This window comes from Myotis daubentonii, chromosome 2 (assembly GCF_963259705.1).
Source record: "Myotis daubentonii chromosome 2, mMyoDau2.1, whole genome shotgun sequence".
Classification (NCBI taxonomy): Eukaryota; Metazoa; Chordata; class Mammalia; order Chiroptera; family Vespertilionidae; genus Myotis; species Myotis daubentonii.
Genome location: NC_081841.1, coordinates 22873143 through 22893697, shown reverse-complemented (window position 1 = coordinate 22893697; position 20555 = coordinate 22873143). Strand labels below are relative to the sequence as shown.

General features: G+C 43.3%; 1 protein-coding gene and 1 pseudogene across 1 annotated transcript; one reads left to right on the top strand and one right to left on the bottom strand.

The window, feature by feature from the left end:
- Positions 1 to 3121: 3121 nt before the first annotated feature.
- Positions 3122 to 9230, bottom strand: NANOG (Nanog homeobox). Its single transcript, XM_059680882.1, is given in 4 exon segments — positions 3122 to 3526; positions 3663 to 3749; positions 5018 to 5286; positions 9080 to 9230. Coding segments are annotated over 4 exon segments (912 nt in total).
- On the top strand, positions 5711 to 7246 carry LOC132225576 (large ribosomal subunit protein eL32-like; annotated as a pseudogene).
- Positions 9231 to 20555: the final 11325 nt, after the last annotated feature.

Sequence of the window (20555 nt, the reverse complement as noted above, 5' to 3'; positions counted from 1 at the left end):
CAAAATAGCTGCAGGAAATGTTCATCGCTGAATAGCTATTTTCACTAGAATCTCTTTATTATGTATTTTCTCTATTGCTTAAATTGTTTTTAACAGCAAATTTTAGTATTGCGATCAGAATGTCTGACTTTATAAAAAATAAATCTAAATGTTCTTTGATGATTATGGATTTTACTATCCTCTGCCTTGTTTTTTCCATCTTTACTCTAATAATATGTACCTTTTGGGTATAAGAAACGATAAATGAATGGCACTTCCATAAATGGCTAATTTCCAAAAGCAAACTATTAACATCAGAAATCAGTCTTTTGCCCACTTTTCCTTTCAGTCTTATTTCCCCTTTTCTCCCGTGCTTTTTTTCTTCTTCAGTATCTAGCATGATGCTTTGAAGTTAATAAGTGCTCCTGTCCTTTTTGCCACTCTAAATCTTTCTTAATTCTTAGCCATTTCTTGCTTATTCCCAACTTAATCCAAAGCAAACACAAGAAGCAAACAGGAGTGTGTGTGTGTGTGTGTGTGTGTGTGTGTGTGTGTGTGTGTAAAATTGTACCATGGCATGGTTTAGTCCTGGGCTCTAACACTTTGCTTTGTGTGTGTTTTTAAATATATTTTTATTGATTTCAGAGAGGGAGAGGGGGAAATAGAAACATCAATGACGAGAGAGAATCATTGATTGGCTGCCTCTCATACACCTCCACAGTGGGGATCCAGAATCAAAACATGACCACGTGTTTCATAGGTCAACACTCAACCATTGAGCCACGTCGTCCTGACTGGACTCTATCACTTTGTAATAACTATTTTCCCAAGTTTCTAGACTGTGGTTCACCTTTCAGGATTTCCTCAAATTTGTTGTCTTTTATGTGTATTTGTTTAGAACTAAGAATTTTGTAGGAATATTAGTGACAAATTACCTTTAAAAAGAAAAGCTCTAGTTTAATCTTTTTCCTTCACTCATACATCTAAAATATAAGTGAAAAGGGCAGGTGGCAGGAACAGATCAATTATTTTCAGTCAGAATCAAATCTCCTTGAATTATAAGACTAAGCAGGGGTGACTTAGAAAATGGCATTTTCATTGTTCAATGAATGCTTTGTTTCAATTATCTCCTGGGTCCATAATATAGTACATGGCACACAACTCAAAAATCTGACAGCTTAAAGGAATAGCATGTTGTCCTTAGATTGGCAGAAGTTAATTATCCCTGCCTTCTTCTGGGAATTGTCTAAATAATTGGGTTGGATGAGATTAGAGAGGAACACTGGACAGTTGGGGACACCACGAGGAAAATGACCAAGAAAACTGCTCTGGCTATTCTCTGCATCTCTGATGCTCCAGAGAGCTGGAGGTTTCTATGGAGCAAAAGGCAGAGTAGTGAATGAAAGTGCCCCCAACCCAATAAATTTGGGGCAAGCCTGGATGGGGAAAGGACAGTACAAAGGGGATTATTAGCATACTTTATAAAGGGCTGCTTAGATCCTTATAAGGCGAGAACATAGTTTACCTGAAAAAAGAAAAATCTATTTCAAATTAGCCCTAGAATTTACATATGTATTGGTCTCTGATCCTTTTCTCTTCAGTGTTAACATCAATACACTTATAGAGCCATACGTAAAAATGACACATTAAATTGTGCCTAAACCCTAGTCGGGTAGTTGGTCTACAAATTTAATTGTCAAAAATAAAAGTATTTTGCCCTATCTGATTTGGCTCAATGGTTAGAGCGTCAGCAGATGGACTAAAGGGCGCAGTCGAGGGCACGTACCTCGTACCTGGCAACCTATGGATGTTTCTATCTCTCCCCTTCAGCTCTCTCTAGGAATCAATGGAGAGGGTATCCTCAGGTGAGGATTAACCAAAAATAATTAAATAAAAGCACATTATTTTTTAAATGTTTAAAAATAAGCTTATGCCTGGCAGGTGTGGCTCTGTGGTTGAATGTCGATCTATGAGCCAGGAGGTCATGGTTCGATCCCCTGTCAGGGCACATGCCCCGGTTGCAGGATTAATCCCTAGTGTGGGCGTGCAGGAGGCAGCTGATCAATGCTTCTCTCTCATTATTGATAATTCTATTTCTCTTTCCTCTCTGATATCAATAAAAATATATATTTTTTAAAAATAAGCTTCCTTCTGGCAGGGTATAATTACACTGAAGAGCAATCACAGAACTACTCATGTGTTTCAAGTTGACATTCTAGTATCTGCCTCTCCCCTCTGCTGCCATTCATTCAGCCCCTTCACAGACCCAGGAGCTCTGCTTATGACGTTCCAGATCTTCCAGATGTGTCACTCTTCTTACAACTGAAAATGACCACAGATTGTAGTTTCACACACAAGGAGGGAGTAAGTTTGTTCAGGTCTAATTAATCAGTCCTAGCATCATATCCTGGTGTCCTTTCCTTTGCTCATTTCTAAGATAGCAAGCTCCCCAAAGGCTAGAGAAGATTTCAGTTAAACTCCCCCTCCCCAATAAAAATCCAATAAATACCCATGCTTAGCAAATTTTTACTTATTAGACCACTGGGTGAAATCAGGGTAGAGCCAACTAATGGTAAAATAGAAGTTTTATTTATTTGTATGTAAACTTATAAACCAACCAGCCAAACTGGTACTATTGTCATGACAGCAAAATACAAAAGACATCTTCTACAAATACTTGAGTAATAAACAAATTAAAGGTTGTAGTAAAACAGCAAAAGGGGCAGAGGAAATCAGTGAAGCATATTATAGTTAACCATTCACCTGAATTGAGGATTTTAACAAGCCTTCCAATCCCAGAAAACATGAGTAATCCTTCATCACACACCTTTGTTCTTTTACTTTCTATTTTTGAAGTTAAGATTCTAGATCTAGAGTTATCCAAATACTAGATCTAGTATTATATCTAATTATCTATAGCCAGAGACATCTGTTATCATTTGTCTAACAGCAGCAAGACTACAGAAGCCTTTTTACTTAGACTCCAATCATACCCGACCCCCACCCTCTGAATTGGCACAGTAGGCATAATGAGAAGCAGCATATCAAGGCAGAGATACATAGAAAAATCCTAGGAGAGGTAATACAGCCACTGCCCAAACTGAGATTGAGTAATATACCCATCATCACAATATGTTCATGGCTATGTGTTCGTGGACTCAGGCTATATGCTCATGGAATAATCTGGGAATGAATCCGTGGATTGCTGGGTACCATAATACTTAGGGGCTTGCAGAATTGCATCATAGGTTTCCCCAGCAATTTCCAAGGAGGCCTCCAAATCACTGACAGGATTTTGCTGGAACTGGATCTGGGGCTGCAGGGCTTCCTCTCCATAACTAAGGAGTTGGTTGTTCCAGGCCTGGTTGTTCCACGCCTGATTATTCCAGGCTTGGGGACACCAGGTCTGACCATTCCAGGCAGGGTAGTTCCAAGATGGGCTGGTCCAGGAATGGTTGCTCCACATGGAAAGGTTTCCAGAAGCGTTCACCAGGCATCCCTGGTGACAGGAGGAGAGGCCCAGGTAGTCTGTAGTTGCTGAGCTCATCTGAAAGAGAAGGAGGGGTTAACTGAAAGGGTGCAGGAACATCAGAATCGTCCCCGGCTGGGGTTTTATGCTTCAGCAATAGACAAAACCAGAAAGCCACTGAAAGGGAAGAGCAGAATAAATACGTTTCCTTTACCTGGGTCACACGGTGGCTGTTCTTTGGCCAGTTGTATTTCTGCCACCTCTTACATTTCATTCTCTGGTTCTGGAACCAGGTCTTAATCTGAAGAAAAGTATAAAATAATAGTAATGCAGATATGCTAGGGATCAAAGAATATTGTTAACATTTTTTCCCCCTGACAATCAATTACAACTATCTAAAGCTCAGGAATAAAATTTGGATTTCTAGTGTCTTTTTAAAAATCATGAACCAATATTCTATGAATGAATTTCCAAGCCCCTCAAATCAGTTGGCTGCTTTTTGTATTATAAACCTAACCAGACAGACTGCAACTCTACTAACCAGGAAGTGCAATGCACAAGTGTCTATTCATCTCCCTTTGGTTTACACCCATGCCATTGGTTACAGTTAATGGTAAACTGTTTGCAATAAAAAGTGCCCCCATATGAGCACATTACATATTTCATGATAATAGTGGTATTTTAATTCAGAATTATGAAACATACAATTATTTAGAATATATCACATTGTATTGCAGCACACAGTAAACTAAAATTTCCATGTTGTTTATAAACTTCGGTTAGAAAATGAGATCACAGAGGGACAAGAATAGTTATACCTGTTATAAAATCATGGAATAGAGAACTTTCTAAGTATGGCACCGATGATTTAAAAAAAACACACACACCATAAAATATTTTACTGGCCCTGACTGGTTTGGCTCAGTGGATAGAGCGTTGGCCTGTGGACCGAGGGGTCCCGGGTTCGATTCTGGTCAAGGGCATGTACCTTGGTTGCGGGCACATCCCCAGTGGGAGGCAGCTGATTGATGTTTTTCGCTCATCGATGTTTCTAACTCACTATCCCTCTCCCTTCCTCTCTGTAAAAAATCAATAAAATATATTTTAAAAAATATTTCACTGAATATAATACCAATAAATGTATGAAAAAATAAAAATGTATGAAAAATGATTAACCTCATTAGAAATCAAATGCATAGAGATGAAAAACAAAAGATGCAATTTTTACTTTAATAAGAACCAGTGTTGGGGTTAGGGACTTCCTAACCTGGAAGATGGGAGTATATACCTCTTTTGATTAAGGCAAAATTGGAAACATTCTCACAATTTTGGTTTGTGCAACAGGGGAAAATGTTAAATAAATTGAGACACAGTCATACAGTAGACTGTTTAATGAAAGATGGTTATGAAATATGTTACAAAAATCCCATTTTCATGTTAAATTATTGGGGGTGGGGGTTTGCATAGAAACAGAGTGCATAGAAAGATGTTAGCAATGCTTATCTGTAAATTAGTTTTCTTTTCTTTTTTTAATTTCGTATTGCAAAGACAACAACAAAACAGCCTCACCTGTTTGTAGCTAAGGTTCAGGATGCTGGAAAGTTCTTGCATCTGCTGGAGGCTGAGATACTTCTGTCTTTGAAATCTCTCATTGAGTACACAGAGCTGGGTCTGTGAGAAGACGGTTCGGATCTTCTGTTTCTTGACCTGGGCTTTCTCCTCCTTCCCTGTCCCGTTCTCTTCAGAAGTGGGTGGTGTTGTGCTGGGACTGCTGGGACTGGTGGAAGAATCAGGGCTGTTCTGAATAAGCTGGTCCATGGAGGAAGGAAGAGGAGAGACTGCTGGGAATAAAAATGACACTTTCCTCTAAAGCTTTTTAAATATTAAACTTGCAAATTTATTATTTTCTTCTTTTTTTTAATTTCAGAGAGGAAGGGGGAGGGAGAGAGAAGTAGAAACAGCAATGATGAGAGGATCAAAAATCGGCTGCCTCCTGCACACCCCCATACCAGGGGATCAAGCCCACAACCCGGGCATGTGCCCCACCAGGGAATTGAACTGTGACCTCCAGGTTCATAGATCAATGTTCAACCACTGAGCAACACTGGCTGAGCACAAATTTATTATTTTCAAAGCACTTTTAAAATCCTCACAACCTCAGAGCTAAGTAGTAACAATTCCTAAGCAACCCGAATAATTAACTTGCCAACCTTTGCACAATCCAGTACGTGTACCAGCGTCACCACTTTACATACAATGGACATGGCTAATATTGCTGGGGAAGAGTGGGACTCAAACCTCTTTGACAACACCCTGGCTGTTCAAAAAAGTCAGAACAGATTATTTGACTCCCACCTACAGTGTCCCATGGTAACTATTTTTTGTAATTTTTTTAAAAATATATTTTATTGCCGAACCGGTTTGGCTCAGTGGATAGAGCGTCGGCCTGTGGACTCAAGGGTCCCAGGTTCGATTCCGGTCAAGGGCATGTACCTTGGTTGCGGGCACATCCCCAGTGGGGGGTGTGCCGGAGGCAGCTGATCGATGTTTCTGTCTCATCGATGTTTCTAACTCTCTATCCCTCTCCCTTCTTCTCTGTAAAAATCAATAAAATATATTTAAAAAAAAATATATATATTTTATTGATTTTTTTACAGAGAGGAAGGGAGAGAGATAGAGAGCTAGAAACATCGATGAGATAGATCAGCCACCTCCTGCACATCTCCTACTGGGGATGTGCCCACAACCCAGGTACATGCCTTCGACCGGAATCGAACCTGGGACCCTTCAGTCCGCAGGCCGATGCTCTATCCACTGAGCCAAACCGTTTTCGGCTCCTTTTGTAATTTTAACTATTATCTACATAATTTTTAAAACTGATCATTAGCTCTTTCAAGCCAGCACCAAGCCATGGACATCTCAGGACAACCAGCACATGCGCCCCAAGATGGGGCAAGAGGAAGCCCCCCCCCCAGGAGAAGTGAAAATAGGAGCTGAGACGCCCTCTGCTAACACTATGATTGCCCCCTCTCCTGCCCCCCCATAAACACACCGTCCCACTTTGGGGGAGGCAGCAAGTGCTGCGCCTTGAGGCTGGACATGGGCAACTTCTCCTGGGACTCAGGGTGTTGTACGCGAAAAACAAAGATTACTGATGTTATCTACAACACATCCCAACAACGAACTGGGACCCACCAAGACCTTAGTAAAGAAATGCATGGTGCTCATTACAGCACATCATACTGACAGTGGTACGGGTACCACTGGGTACCCGCCCCTGGGCCAAGTTAAGGAGGAAGAGAATTAAAAAACAACAACAAAAACGATCAGAGAGCTCTCTTCCTCGGAGGTGGCAGCCATCTCCTGCTCGGCACCAAGGCTGCCCTCAGACCCCTCGTGAAACCCAAGATTGTCAAAAAGAGGACCAAGAAGTTCATCCGGCACCAGTCAGACCGATATGTCAAAATGAAGCGAAAATGGCGGAAACCCAGAGGCATTGACAATAGGGTGTGTAGAAGATTCAAGGGCCAGATCTTGATGCCCAACATTGGTTATGGGAGCAACAAGAAAACAAAGCACATGCTGCCCAGTGTCTTCTGGAAGTTTCTGGTCGGTAACATCAAGGAGCTTGAAGCGCTGCTGATGTGCAACAAATCTTACTGAGCTGAGACTGCTCACCACGTCTCCTCAAAGAACCGCAAAGCCACTGTGGAAAGAGCAGCCCAGCTGGCCATCAGAGTCACCAATCCCAATGCCAGGCTGCGCAGCGAAGAAAAGGAATAGATTGTATACACATTGTATTTGCATTAATGAAATCATAAAGTTCTGCCGAAACACACACACACACACACACACACACAAAACCCGATCAGAGAAAACTCAGAAGAAATATGGTAAAGGAGAAAGAATGCCAGAATCATCCGTCTTTTAGAGAGCAGTTCCAGCAGGCTAGCTCCTGCACGCATCACTCCAAGCGCAAGCGCAGGCCAGTGCGGCCGCGCAGAAGGCTCTGTGCTGGAGGGCCAGGAGCTGGGGTGCCCGCGGAGGAAAAGCAAGACCCAGGAAGGCAAATAAAGCCTTCCTCCTGTCTTAGCTCATGGAATCCAGGTGTTTACTCTATTTAAATAACATAAAATAAAAATATAAACCAATGATCCGACTCTGGAAATCCTAAAGTCAACAGTTTACTCACCATTTCTAAATACCAGGACTAACAGGACACGTGAATTTCAATAGGCTTCTACTTCTACCCCCAGACTTTGTCCTTTTTTAAAATTTATCTTTATTGTTGAAAGTATTACAGATGTCCTCTTTGTTTTTTCCCCCTCATTTACCCTCTCCACCCCAGCCTTAGTTAGTCTTTATTGGCTCTGAAACCTCATTTCCAAAATTATTCCTCCCTCACTCAGTTTATAGTTTTTAAACTATTATTTTTTAAATCCTCACTCAAAGACTTTTTTTTCTTTTTAAATATATTTTATTGATTTTTTACAGAGAGGAAGGGAGAGAGAGATAGAGAGTTAGAAACATCGATGAGAGAGAAACATCGATCAGCTGCCTCCTGCACATCTCCCACTGGGGATGTGCCCGCAACCCAGGTACATGCCCTTGACCGGAATCGAACCTGGGACCTTTCAGTCCACAGGCCGACGCTCTATCCACTGAGCCAAACCGGTTTCGGCGACTTTTTTTTCTTTAGTGATGAGAGAGAGAGAGAGAGAGAGAGAGAGAGAGAGAGAGAGAGAGATCAGTTGCCTCCTCAGGTACCCCAACCGGCGATCGAACCCGAGGTCCTCCACCGGTGCACGGGACGACGGTCTAACCACTGAACACACAGGCAGGGCTAGGCTATTGTTTTGTGCTGTGTTAAAAGTGGCACTCTTGGGTAAAAGTTGGTTTAACTTTTTCATTTTTAACAAACTGATCTCTTAAAAAAAAAATAATAATGGTACTGGCTTTAAGTATCCCCAGCATTCCCCATACAGGTTTGGAAGCCAAACTGGGTATCACTTACAAACTCTAGCCACTTTGACTATCAGCAGATTAAATTATCCAGGATAAAGTGGAATGAACACTTCTTGGGGATTGAGGAGATGTGAGCATCGCATGTGCTCACAGAGCTGTAGAAAGGGAAAACATCTCAACAAGGTGGCATTTGTATCATCAGCCATGCCATTCCTGGCATTCCAGGAAGAGACGGACCTGGAAGGGGATGCTCACCTCCAGACACCCTGCCCCCGACCCCAAGCTGTGCTGTTCCCACTTCTGACTTAGTAGTATTTACTGTTAATGTGTGTTCGGACTTAAGCATCGGTTTATTTACCACACGTATTTGTTTTCACTGTGTCTGCGCACAGAAGTTCTCAAACATGCAGTATACAGTTGATCGGAGTGCCACTTCTCCAGTCTCAGCCCACAACCCGACACCTGGCACACAGGTGAAAGGGCATGCGCCACTAAATTATAACGGAAGGAGAGGTGTTGCCAGGATTAATAGATAATGACACCTGCTTCTATAAATGGGCTGTAATTGCTCAAGAGGGAAAAGGATGACCCTTGCCCACCACCCCCTTTCTTTCTTCCCTTCTCCCTTCAGGAACTCAGACTTTTGAGGATTCCGTTTTTTCTTACCAGCCTCTGCGTGGAGCGTCTCAGCAGATGACATGGGCAAGGACGCATAGTTTTCTTCAGGCTCATACATCTCAGGCGCTGGTGAAGGCTCCCTAGAATTGGATGGTTCGGAGCAGGGCAGGCTTTGGGGATAAGCCGAATCCACACTCATGTTGCTGGGTTGAAGGAGAGAGAAAAAAAAACACCAAAGAGCTAGATTATAAGAAAGACCCAGGCTTCAGTATTTAGCTAGAGGAGCGTAGAGAAATATGAAAATCTCCAGATGTAAAAGTACCAAAAAGATGGGAGGAAATGGGTCAGCTTTGCAGGGACAGGACCCAACCAGTCAATTTTGCAAAAAGATGAAAAATCTGAAGGCTCCCGATTTATAAAGGAGGCTCAACCAAATTTAGGCCCGCCCTCTTCTGGCAGCCCCACACCCACACACACCCTTGCGAATTCTCAGTTAATCCTGTCTGCCAGGCTCACCAAGGCCATTGTAATGCAAAAGGTAGCTGCAGAGTAACCCAGACTGGGAGGGGAAGGAGAAAACTGGGGCCACCGGTGCAATGAACCCAGCAATCATATATTTCTGGATTCATCACGTTTCCACCTTTTAAAATCAAGGATGCACCTCCAGTTCCTGAGGCTACCTCAGGTGGATGAAACTCCCACCAGGAGAATGAATTCCTTGATCTTTAGACGCCTAGAAATCGGGCTTGATATGCAGAAGCTTCAACTGGCTCCAGTTTCCTCTTTGACTCACCCTGAGGTCACAATAAAACACACATTGTGTGTTAAATGGATGGCAAAAATAGCACTTTGTTTTCAACTTCCACTGAAGTTGCTTCTTGTTTTTTAGCTTTCAGAAAGACGAGTTAGTCCTTCCAAATGGGGTGTTGTCTGATCCTCACCGAAAGCCAGAGGAGAGAAGCGGCAAACGGCTAAGACTCTTTGGTGACCTGTTAGTTATGCGCGTACTATTACCAGGGAAGATTTTACCTTTGTGTACACGCGTTACTGGATAGAATCCTGGCTCAGCCACTTTAAAAAGGCTCAGTTTCCTCATCCATCAATAGGGACAAAAGTACCTTCTCTGTTGCTGTAAGAATTAAAAGTGCTAAACGGTGGCTGCTAATAGAAATCGCACCAGGATCCTGTGCCCATGACCTTCAAGATTGAAATTACCTTTTGTAGTGATTTTTATTTAAATCCAGTGGCAAGGTGATAGAATGAAAGCACCACCTTTTAATTTTGCCCGGGGAATTACTCGATGTAAAATAATGAAATGTATTGACCACCCCAATTGGAAGGAGTTGAAGAAGGACAATCTGTAGGCAAATGATATTCCTATCGTGGACTTGCCGAAGTGTTTGTGATAGGTTCCTTTTAGACTCAATGGTTGCCCTCCTGTCTACCCCTTTCCCCCAGACAGTCATCATTTTCGGGCTTTCCCCTCCCCTCCGCTGGCTCCTTCTTTAACCAGCTTTTTCTCCTCTGGCCTGGCAATCGGGTCATGTCCTCCAACCCACACTCCTTCCCCACACGGTGCTTTTTGGTATGCCTCCCGAAGGGACAGTCTTTAGAGTTGGGTTCCAGCACTAATATATTTATGACAACAAAAATAACAGTCTACAGCAGCGGTTCTCAACCTGTGGGTTGCGACCCTTTCGCGGTCGAGCGACCCTTTCACAGGGGTCGCCTAAGACCATCCTGCATATCAGATATTTACATTACGATTCATAACAGTAGCAACATTACAGTTATGAAGTAGCAACGAAAATAATTTTATGGTTGGGCCACAACATGAGGAACTGTATTTAAAGGGCCAGAAGGTTGAGAACCACTGGTCTACAGCTTTCAATTTTCCTCCCCATTTCCAAACTCAACATCTAAGAAATTTAAGATTTCTCCCCCTTTTTCAATCTCCCACCCCTACAATAAACCCTTAGCAAATCGCAAGCATATATTTTCCTAAAATACAACTCTTGACTAATTGCCCCATGCACTCTGCTACTTGGGTCTCCACCTACAGCTGCTGGCTCTGCGCCTGTGCAAGCTGGGTGTGTGTTTTTTTTCACAATTCAAAGATGCTAACTTGTGAACCTAAGAATATTGCCGGGTCCAAGCAAGGGGGTGGAAATTCTATGTAACCTTTTCTTTGTCTTTGCAGACCACCATTCTGGAGCAGGAGGGTCTGGCATAGGGGAGTCAAGTGCAGGGTGGATAGAAAGACAGGGTGCTTCAGGTAGATAGCCTCTGTCTCATTAGAAAAAGGATAGGATTTCTTTAAAAGAGAGAATGCGAGGTAATGGATGTTAACTAAACTTATTGTGGTAATCATTTCGTGACATGGACATCTATCAAATTATTATATTGTAAACCTTAAACTAATTCAATGTTATATGTCAGTTTACATCTCAATAAAACGGAGGGGGAAAATAAATAAAGAGGGGCACCTGACTTCCTGGCTCTCAATTATCAGTTTGGCAAACGAGAGCGATCAAGGTCACCAGGCTTCGTTTTCCCGCAGCTCTCTAAACTGCGGGTACCAGCAGCTTTAAAGTTCTTTGCTGATGGGGGTCTCTGCAGGAAAGCCCGGGACAAATTCACCCCACCCCCCCGACCCGTGTTCCATTGTCTCTAGTGGAAGAGCCTCCGGAATGAAAAACACAAAGGGAGGGGGTGGTAGCTGGAAGGCAGACTTACTACATTCTTTGCCCAGGAAAGCAATTTGAATAAAGCCGAGAATGCTTCAGAAGCTGTCGGAGACCTTGGTTTTGTTTGGGTAGACTGTATGGGTGGGGGAGGGGTGCGTTATAATGTGCTAGAGTCCACGGCTGCAAATGTGATTCAATGAAACCCTTATTTTAGGTTTTATAGGCACGCGTCGCAAATAATGTGAGTCCCATTCCAGACCACCACAATGAAACAAATGCCACAATAACACGAGTTACACACATTTTTTTGGTTTCTCAGTGCGCATAAATGTTACATTTACTCCACTGTCACCTATTAAGTGTGCAATAACGTTGCAGTGTACCTACATTAATTTAAAAATACATTTTGCTAACAATGTTCACCATCGTCTGAGTGTTCAGCGAGTCATAATCTATTTTTTTAATTCTCTTAAATTTTATTTTTTTTATTGAAGTAACATTGTTTACAACATTATACACGTTTCAGGTTTTCAACATTAAAATTGAACATCTATGTGTTCTACATCATGCTCACTATCAAAAGTCTAGTTTCCAGCCATCACCATACAATTGAGCCTCTTTATCCTATTTCTTCTTGTTTACATTATTTCACTCCACCTACTAAGCTCATTCAATAAGTGACTAACAGTTCCTGGTTGATATATATGCACACATATGTATATATATATATTGTAATTTAACAAACATCTATTGGCCAGGAAGTATTTATTTATTTATTGCTCATTTTTTGAAATTACTAATATAGTAGAGGGACCCAAGAAGTAAAGAAGTGACCAGGAGTAAAAAAAATATCTGTAAGTCTTTAATTGAATCTCCTCTTGTAATTAGTTTGCACTGTTCTGATGTTCCTCCTACTAACCTGGTGGTTCTCTCTCATTTTCCTTTCTGGTTCTTCCTTATCCCCGGCATACTGGAAAGCTTATTTCTCAAACCTCTTTTCTATTTACATACACTACATTGGTGATCTCATTCTGCCATAGAACTTTAAATGCTTTTGACTTTCTATATGCTTCTGACTTTAAATGCTTTTGATTTTCTATATGGTTTGACATCTACATGCTTTTGACTTTCAAATGTATATCTTTATCACAGAACTATTCCCCTATCTCAAGTTTCATACATCCAACTTCTTACTTTGTTGCAGAAGACCAAAGAAATGCCAAGCACGCTTCCTAGAGAAAGGGAGGGACACCGTTTATTAACACTAGTGGACTCCGGGAATGATTTCCAAATCAGAGTGAAGTAACATGCAGAGGGCTTCACTTTTTATAACCTTCTGGGGGCTTTGTCTTGCAGATATGGTTCCACCCCCTTTTGTGGGCTTACTGGCTCCCCCCCCACCCCCCCCCCCCACCCCCGCCACTTTGTCCCATAAGCTTCTTTTAGTCTTATGGAGCAATGACCACGGGATGTTATGGTGAACAGGGGTGACGACCGCTCTTAGCTACTTCCTGCTGGAAAGGGACGATGACCAAGGGGTTAGCATCCCGCTTCCTCCTCTCAGAGGGGTTTGTAGGGAGTTCTTCTGGTTTCAGGCAGGCAGAGGTAAGCAGTGGTCTCACACGCATAGAATGTTCCTGCAGGAGGAATCAGGGGTAGGTGGTGTTTTCAGCCTTGGGGGTATAGTTGCATAGTTCATCTGGAAGGTGACCTGTTGGATGTTGGCCCTGCATACTGCTGAAACAAATAGGAGCAATATTAGTTAGCTGCACATTGGCTGTGACAGGTCCTATCCAATACAATACTCCCCACCCCCCACACCACAAGCATTTGGTAGTAGAGTCATAACATGCCGCAGGCTGATAAGTATAGCTAATAAAAATCTGGCTTGATTGGGTTTTCTTGTGGACTACCTAGACTAGCATATTTGAGTAGTGAGTTTCTAAGCAAGGAGCAAAGGATGGAATGACAAGGTGTAGTCCAACAATTTATGATAAGGCCTTTGTTTCCTTGCTGTGTGTGGAGCAGTAATTTTATGGTGCTTTTGTGTCCCAGCAAGAGCAGATGAGTTCTCCTCCTGGTACTAGTCTTGGAATCCACTGGCACTCATAAAAAGACAAAATAAGAATTATTAGATAAAACCAGTGATTATCCACAAATACTAGAGCATGTTATGTTAGGAGATAAGAAAGAAAGATTAGAAAAAATATGATGGAGAACCAAGATGGCGGCATGGGTTAACGCCGGAGTTTGCTGCCTTGAACAACTACTTCAAAAGTGAAACTAAAAGATGGAACAGACATCACCCAGAACCACAGGAACGCTGGCTGAGTGGAAGTCCTACAACTAGGAGGAAAGAGAAACGCATACGGACACTCAGAGGAGGCGCAGTGCTGAAGTCAAATTCTGAGGTGCAGAGTGCGCGGAGCGGGCTGGTGGCGGAGGGCGCGGTTGGCATTTTCAATCGGGAGGGAGTCGCAGACTCTGAGCTCCAGATACGGGGGCGAGTCTTTAGGGACCCAGACTCAAACGGGAGAAGCAGGACTGTCTGGCTTCGGTCGGAACTCGAAGGCAACTTTCTCTCCGAGTTTTGCAGCGGTTGCTGGGACTCAGAGAGGCAGAGCCCCTGGGGACAGGACTGAGAGCCGCCATAACTGCTCTCTCCGGCCCACCCTGTTGATCCTGTGCAACCCACCCTGCCCAAGCCCTGCACAGAGGCATTTGCCGGATAACCTCAGGCAAAGGCTAGATTAGCACCTCCCTAGAGGACAGAAGTTCTCTCACTGCTGACACAGCTGATTCTCATAGCCACTTGGCCTGGAGGTCAAACCCTCCCTGGTATTAGCTACAACAATCAAGGCTTAACTACAAGACTGCGCACAAAGACCACTAGGGGGTGCACCAAGAAAGCATAACAAAATGCAGAGACAAAGAAACAGGACAAAATTGTCAATGAAAGATATAGAGTTCAGAACCACACTTTTAAGGCCTATCAAGAACTGTTTAGAAGCCGCCGATAAACTTAATGAGATCTACAAGAAAACTAATGAGACCTTCGATGTTATGATGGGGAACCAACTAGAAATTAAGCATACACGGACTGAAATAACGAATATTATACAGACTCCCGACAGCAGACCAGAGGAGCGCAAGAATCAAGTCAATGATTTGAAATGCGAGGAAGCAAAAAACACCCAACCGGAGGGGCGGAATGAAAAAAGAATCCAAAAATGCGAGGATAGTGTAAGGAGCCTCTGGGACAGCTTCAAGCGTACCAACATCAGAATTATAGGGGTGCCAGAAGGTGAGAGAGAGCAAGATATTGAAAACCTATTTTAAGAAATAATGACAGAAAACTTCCCCCACCTGGTGAAAGAAATGGACTTACAGGTCCAGGAAGTGCAGAGAACCCCAAACAAAAGGAATCCAAAGAGGACCACACCAAGACACATCATCATTAAAATGCCAAGAGCAAAAGACAAAGAGAGAATCTTAAAAGCAGCAAGAGAAAGAAACTCAGTTACCTACAAGGGAATACCCATACGACTGTCAGCTGATTTCTCAACAGAAACTTTGCAGGCCAGAAGGGAGTGGCAAGAAATATTCAAAGTGATGAATACCAAGAACCTACAACCAAGATTACTTTATCCAGCAAAGCTATCATTCAGAATTGAAGGTCAGATAAAGAGCTTCACAGATAAGGAAAAGCTAAAGGAGTTCATCACCACCAACCAGGATTATATGAAATGCTGAAAGGTATCCTTTAAGAAGAGGAAGAGGAAGAAAAAGGTAAAGATACTAATTATGAACAACAAATATGCATCTATCAACAAGTGAATCTAAGAATCAAGTGAATAAATAATCTGATGAACAGAATGAACTGGTGATTATAATAGAATCAGGGACATAGAAAGGGAATGGACTGACTATTCTTGGGGGGGAAAGAGGTGTGGGAGATGCGGGAAGAGACTGGACAAAAATCGTGCACCTATGGATGAGGACAGTGGGTGGGGAGTGAGGGCGGAGGGTGGGGCGGGAACTGGGAGGAGGGGAGTTATGGGGGGATAAAAGAGGAACAAATGTAATAATCTGAACAGTAAAGATTTAATTAAAAAATATGATATATACATATTTATATATATGATTATTTCATATAATAATCCTATATAATAAAAGCCTAATATACTAAAAAAAAAAAAAAGAAAGAAAGAAAGATTAGTGTTACGGAGAATTCAGCAGGGTGTTATCTGAATTCCTTGGAACAGGTTGCTCGGCCAAGTCTGCTGTCTTCTTGAGGGTGATCTCCAGGGGGTGTTTCTGGTCAGAGGTCACCTTCCACTCAGAGTGGATGTCACTCGGCTGGTGGGCTGCCTTCACCCGGGAGTGGTGGATCCAGGTGTTTCGTCCTGCAACCTTAAGAGCTGAGGGGGTGGTTAATATGACTGGATAGGGTCCCTTCCAGGTAGGCTTGAGGGGCTCCTTTTCACAATCCTTTACCCAAAACTGGTCTCCAGGTTTATAAGGATGTACAGCTGTTCCTATAGAGATGAGTAGTAGGTCAATAACCCACCTGTGGACCTCAAAGACAGTTTTCCAAGTCCTGTAGTTGTTTCTGGATTTCTAAGTTCTCTATTTTCCCCAAATCTCCCTTTGGGAGAATTAAGGGAGGGGGTGTACCATATAGAATTTCAAAGGGAGAGAAACCTACCCTGGCCCTTGGTGCACAGCATACCCGCAGGAGTACAAGAGGCAAGATATCTGTCCAGGGAAAGGTTGTCTCTTGGCATAGCTTAGCCATAGGCTGCTTTAGAGTCCAGTTCATGCACTCACCTTCCCTGAACTCTGAGGCCTGTAAGCTGTATATAGATTCCATTTAATTCCTAAAGCTTTGGCTACCTGTTGTACTATTTCTGCTAAAAAGGCTGGGCCATTATCAGACCCTGTGGTCAGAGGCATTCCATATCGTGGAATTATATCCTTCAGCAATGCCTTAGTGAATTCTCTCACCTTTTCAGTGCAAGTGGGATATGCCTCAACCAACCTGAAAAGGTGCAAACACAGACTAGCAGGTATTTACTCCCTCTGCTAGGCCCTATTTCTGTAAAATCTACTTCTAAGTCCTCAAAAGGAGCTTGCCCACAGCACTGGACTCCTATCGGTCCCACAGGACCCTGTTTAGCATTGCTCTGAGCACAGAGGAGGCAACGCTGAGAGACTGAAGCACACAAGGAGGGTAGATGGGCAATTAGGTAGTACCTGCCTCACAAAGCTTCTAGGGCAGCGTTTCCTAAATGAGTGAGTTCATGCTGCTGGAGGACTACCTGATGGGCTAACTGTTCTGGGATATAGACCCTATGCTCTGAGAGTGTCCACCAGCCTTCCATTGTTCTCTTGCTCCCTTCTTTCTGGGCCCATTTCTCTTCCTGAGGAGTGTATTTTGGGGGTTCAGGTAATTCGGGGGCCAAGATGATCCATGCCGGTGCTGCTTGTTCTTTAGCAGCCAGCTTGGCTGTGGCATCGGCATGCTGGTTTCCTTCTGATACTGAGTCTTTCCCTTCCTGGTGGCCTTTGCAATGGATGATGGCTATTTCCTTAGATTCCCAGACTGCTTCTAGTAACTTTAAAATCTCATTCTGATTTTTGATTCCTTTTCCTCCTGCTGTCAAGTGTCCCTTTCCTTATAAATGGCCCCATGGACATGCAGGGTAGCAAAGGCATAGCGCGAGTCAGTGTAGATGTTGACATGCTTATTCTTACTGAGTGCTAGGACTCTTACTAGGGCCCAGAGTTCTGCCTCTGCACTGACCATCCTTCAGGTAGGACCTGTGCTTCAGTTATCTCAAAGTGTGATACCACTGCATATCTGGCTCGTCTTTTTCCTCCATCTAAGAAGCTGCTGCCGTCTGTGAACAATACCAAGTCCGCGTTTTGCAGACTATCCCTTAGGTCTGGCTGGCTGGAATAAACCTTCTCTAGGACTTCTAGGCAATCATGCTCAGGGGCCCCCTCAGCAATAGGTAGAAAGGTGGCAGGATTAAGTGTTCTCACTGCTTCTAATCATACCCGAGGATTCTCACATAACAGCTCTTGATACTGAGTCATTCGAGCATAAGTCAGCCAGTGCTGCAGCCTTGCTTCCATCAGGGTGACAACAGCATGAGGTACTTTTACATTTAAGTTTTGTCCTAAGGTAAGCTTATCCGCTTCCTTGACTAATAATGCCGTGGCCACAAGGGCCCTGAGGCACAGGGGCCACCTGGAGGCAACTGGGTCAGTCCGCTTGGAGAGATAGGCTACTGGTCTTTGCCAGGGTCCAAACTCCTGGGTTAGAACTCCTAGGACTACCCCACTATTCTTTAGAACAAAAAGATTAAAGTCTCACATCACATCTGGTAGCCTTATTGTCAGGGCTTCAGTGAGTTTTGCTTTTATGGTGACAAAGGCTTTCTCTTGTTTGAAACCCCAGTCGATGGGTGCCTTCTCTTCTCCTCTTAAAGCTTCATAGAGAGGCTTGGCCAGGTCTGAAAACCCTGGGATTCAAATTCAACAGAATCTGGCCGCTCCCAGGAATTCCCGAATCTGCTGTCGGGTGCCTGCTTCCTTTCAGTCCCTAGCCTTCGTTTCCCTTAGATGATCTGGAAGCCTAGATACTTGACTTCTTTCTGAGAAATCTGTGCCTTTTTCTTAAACACCCGATAACCTGTTTCAGTTAGTAGTCTCAGAAGGGCTTGTGTTCTCTCCCAGCACTGAGCTTGTGTGGAGCTGGCCCTTAGGAGGTCCTCTACATACTGGAGTAGAACATACCCCAAGTCCTGTCCTGGGAACTTAGATCAGATGCTAGTGCTCCACTAAAAAGAGTAGGGGAGTTCTTGACAGAAGTTCTCCCACTGCAGACACAGCTGATTCTCACAGCCAATTGGCCTGGAGGTCAATTCCTCCCAGTGATACCTACAACAATCAAGGCTTAACTACAACAAGACTGCGCACAAAGCTCACAAAGGGGTGCACCAAGAGTGTCCACCTCAGGTAATTGGGGAGGCTGACTCACTGGGCCCTATAGGACACCTAGCACACAAAGCCACTCTATCAACACAGGGAAGCAGCCAAAATGCAGAGACAAAGACACAGGTCACAAATGACAGAAATGGAGGAAAGCAAACTCCTGGATATAGAGTTCAAAACCACACTTTTAAGGTTTTTCAAGAATTCTCTAGAAATCGCCGATAAACTTAGTAAGACCCTCAAGAAATCTAGTGAGACCCTTGAGGTTATGAAAAAGGACCAACTAGAAATTAAGCATACACTGACTGAAATAAAGAATATTATACAGAGTTCCAATAGCAGACTAGAAGATCACAAGAATCAAGTCAAAGATTTGAAATATGAAGAAGCAAAAAACACCCAACCGGAAAAACAAAAAGAAAAAAAGAATACAAAAATATGAAGATAGTGTAAGGAGCCTCTGGGACAACTTCAAGCGTACCAACATCCGAATTATGGGGGGTGCCAGAAGAAGAGAGCAAGATATTGAAAACCTATTTGGAGAAATAATGACAGAAAACTTCCCCTACCTGGTGAAAGAAATAGATTTACAAGTCCAGGAAGCACAGAGATCCCCAATAAAAGGAATCCAAAGAGGACCACACCAAGACACATCATAATTAAAATGCCAAGAGCAAAAGACAAAGAGAGAATCTTAAAAGCAGCAAGAGAAAAACAGTTAGTTACCTACAAGGGAGTACCCATACAACTGTCAGCTGATTTCTCAACAGAGACTATGCAGGCCAGAAGAGAGTGGCAAGAAATATTCAAAGTGATGAATGCCAAGAACCTACAACCAAGATTACTTTACCCAGCAAAGCTATCATTCAGAATTGAAGATCAGATAAAGAGCTTCACAGATAAGAAAAAGCTAAAGGAGTTCATCACCACCAAACCAGTATTATATGAAATGCTGAAAGGTATCCTTTAAGAAGAGGAAGAAGAAGAAAAAGGTAAAGATACAAATTATGAACAACAAATATGCATCTATCAACAAGTGAATCTAAAAATCAAGTGAATAAATAATCTGATGAACAGAATAAACTGGTGAATATAATGGAATCAGGGGCATAGAAAGGGAGTGGACTGACTATTCTCGGGTGGGGGGAAAGGGGTGTGGGGGATGGGGGAAGAGACTGGACAAAAATCATACACCTATGGATGAGGACAGTGGGGGGGGGGGTGTAAGGGCAGAGGGTGGGGTGAGAACTGGGTAGAGGGGAGCTATGGGGGGAAAAAAGAGGAACAACTGTAATAATCTGAACAATAAAGATTTAATAAAAAAAAAATGTAGGGGAGTTCTTGAACCCCTGTGGAAGTCTGGTCCAGGTGAACTGCTCCTTGGGCCCTGTAGTTGGGTTTTCCCATTCGAAAGCGAAGAGAGGCTGACTGGAAGGTGCTAACCGAAGACAGAAAAAGGCATCTTTCAGATCTAGGCATGTAAACCATTCTGCCTCTGATGGGATGAGTCCCAGAAGAGTGTAGGGGTTCGGCAGCGCTGAATGCAGGGTTATAACAGCCTCATTAACAGCCCGTAGATCCTGCACGGGCGGTGGTCGTTATTCCCAGGCTTTTTGACAGGCAAGAGAGGTGTGTTCCATGGAGACCTGCATTGTTTAACAAGTCCCCACTGAAGCAGCCTTTCTAAGTGGACCTGGATTCCTAGGCATGCTTCCCTTGGAATTGGATATTGGCGGATTTTAACAGGATGTGCCCCAGGCTTGAATTCGATTAGCTCCGGGGCGTGGTCCTTAGCCAGGGCTGGAGGGTTCCCTTCTGCCCAGACCAGCGGGAAT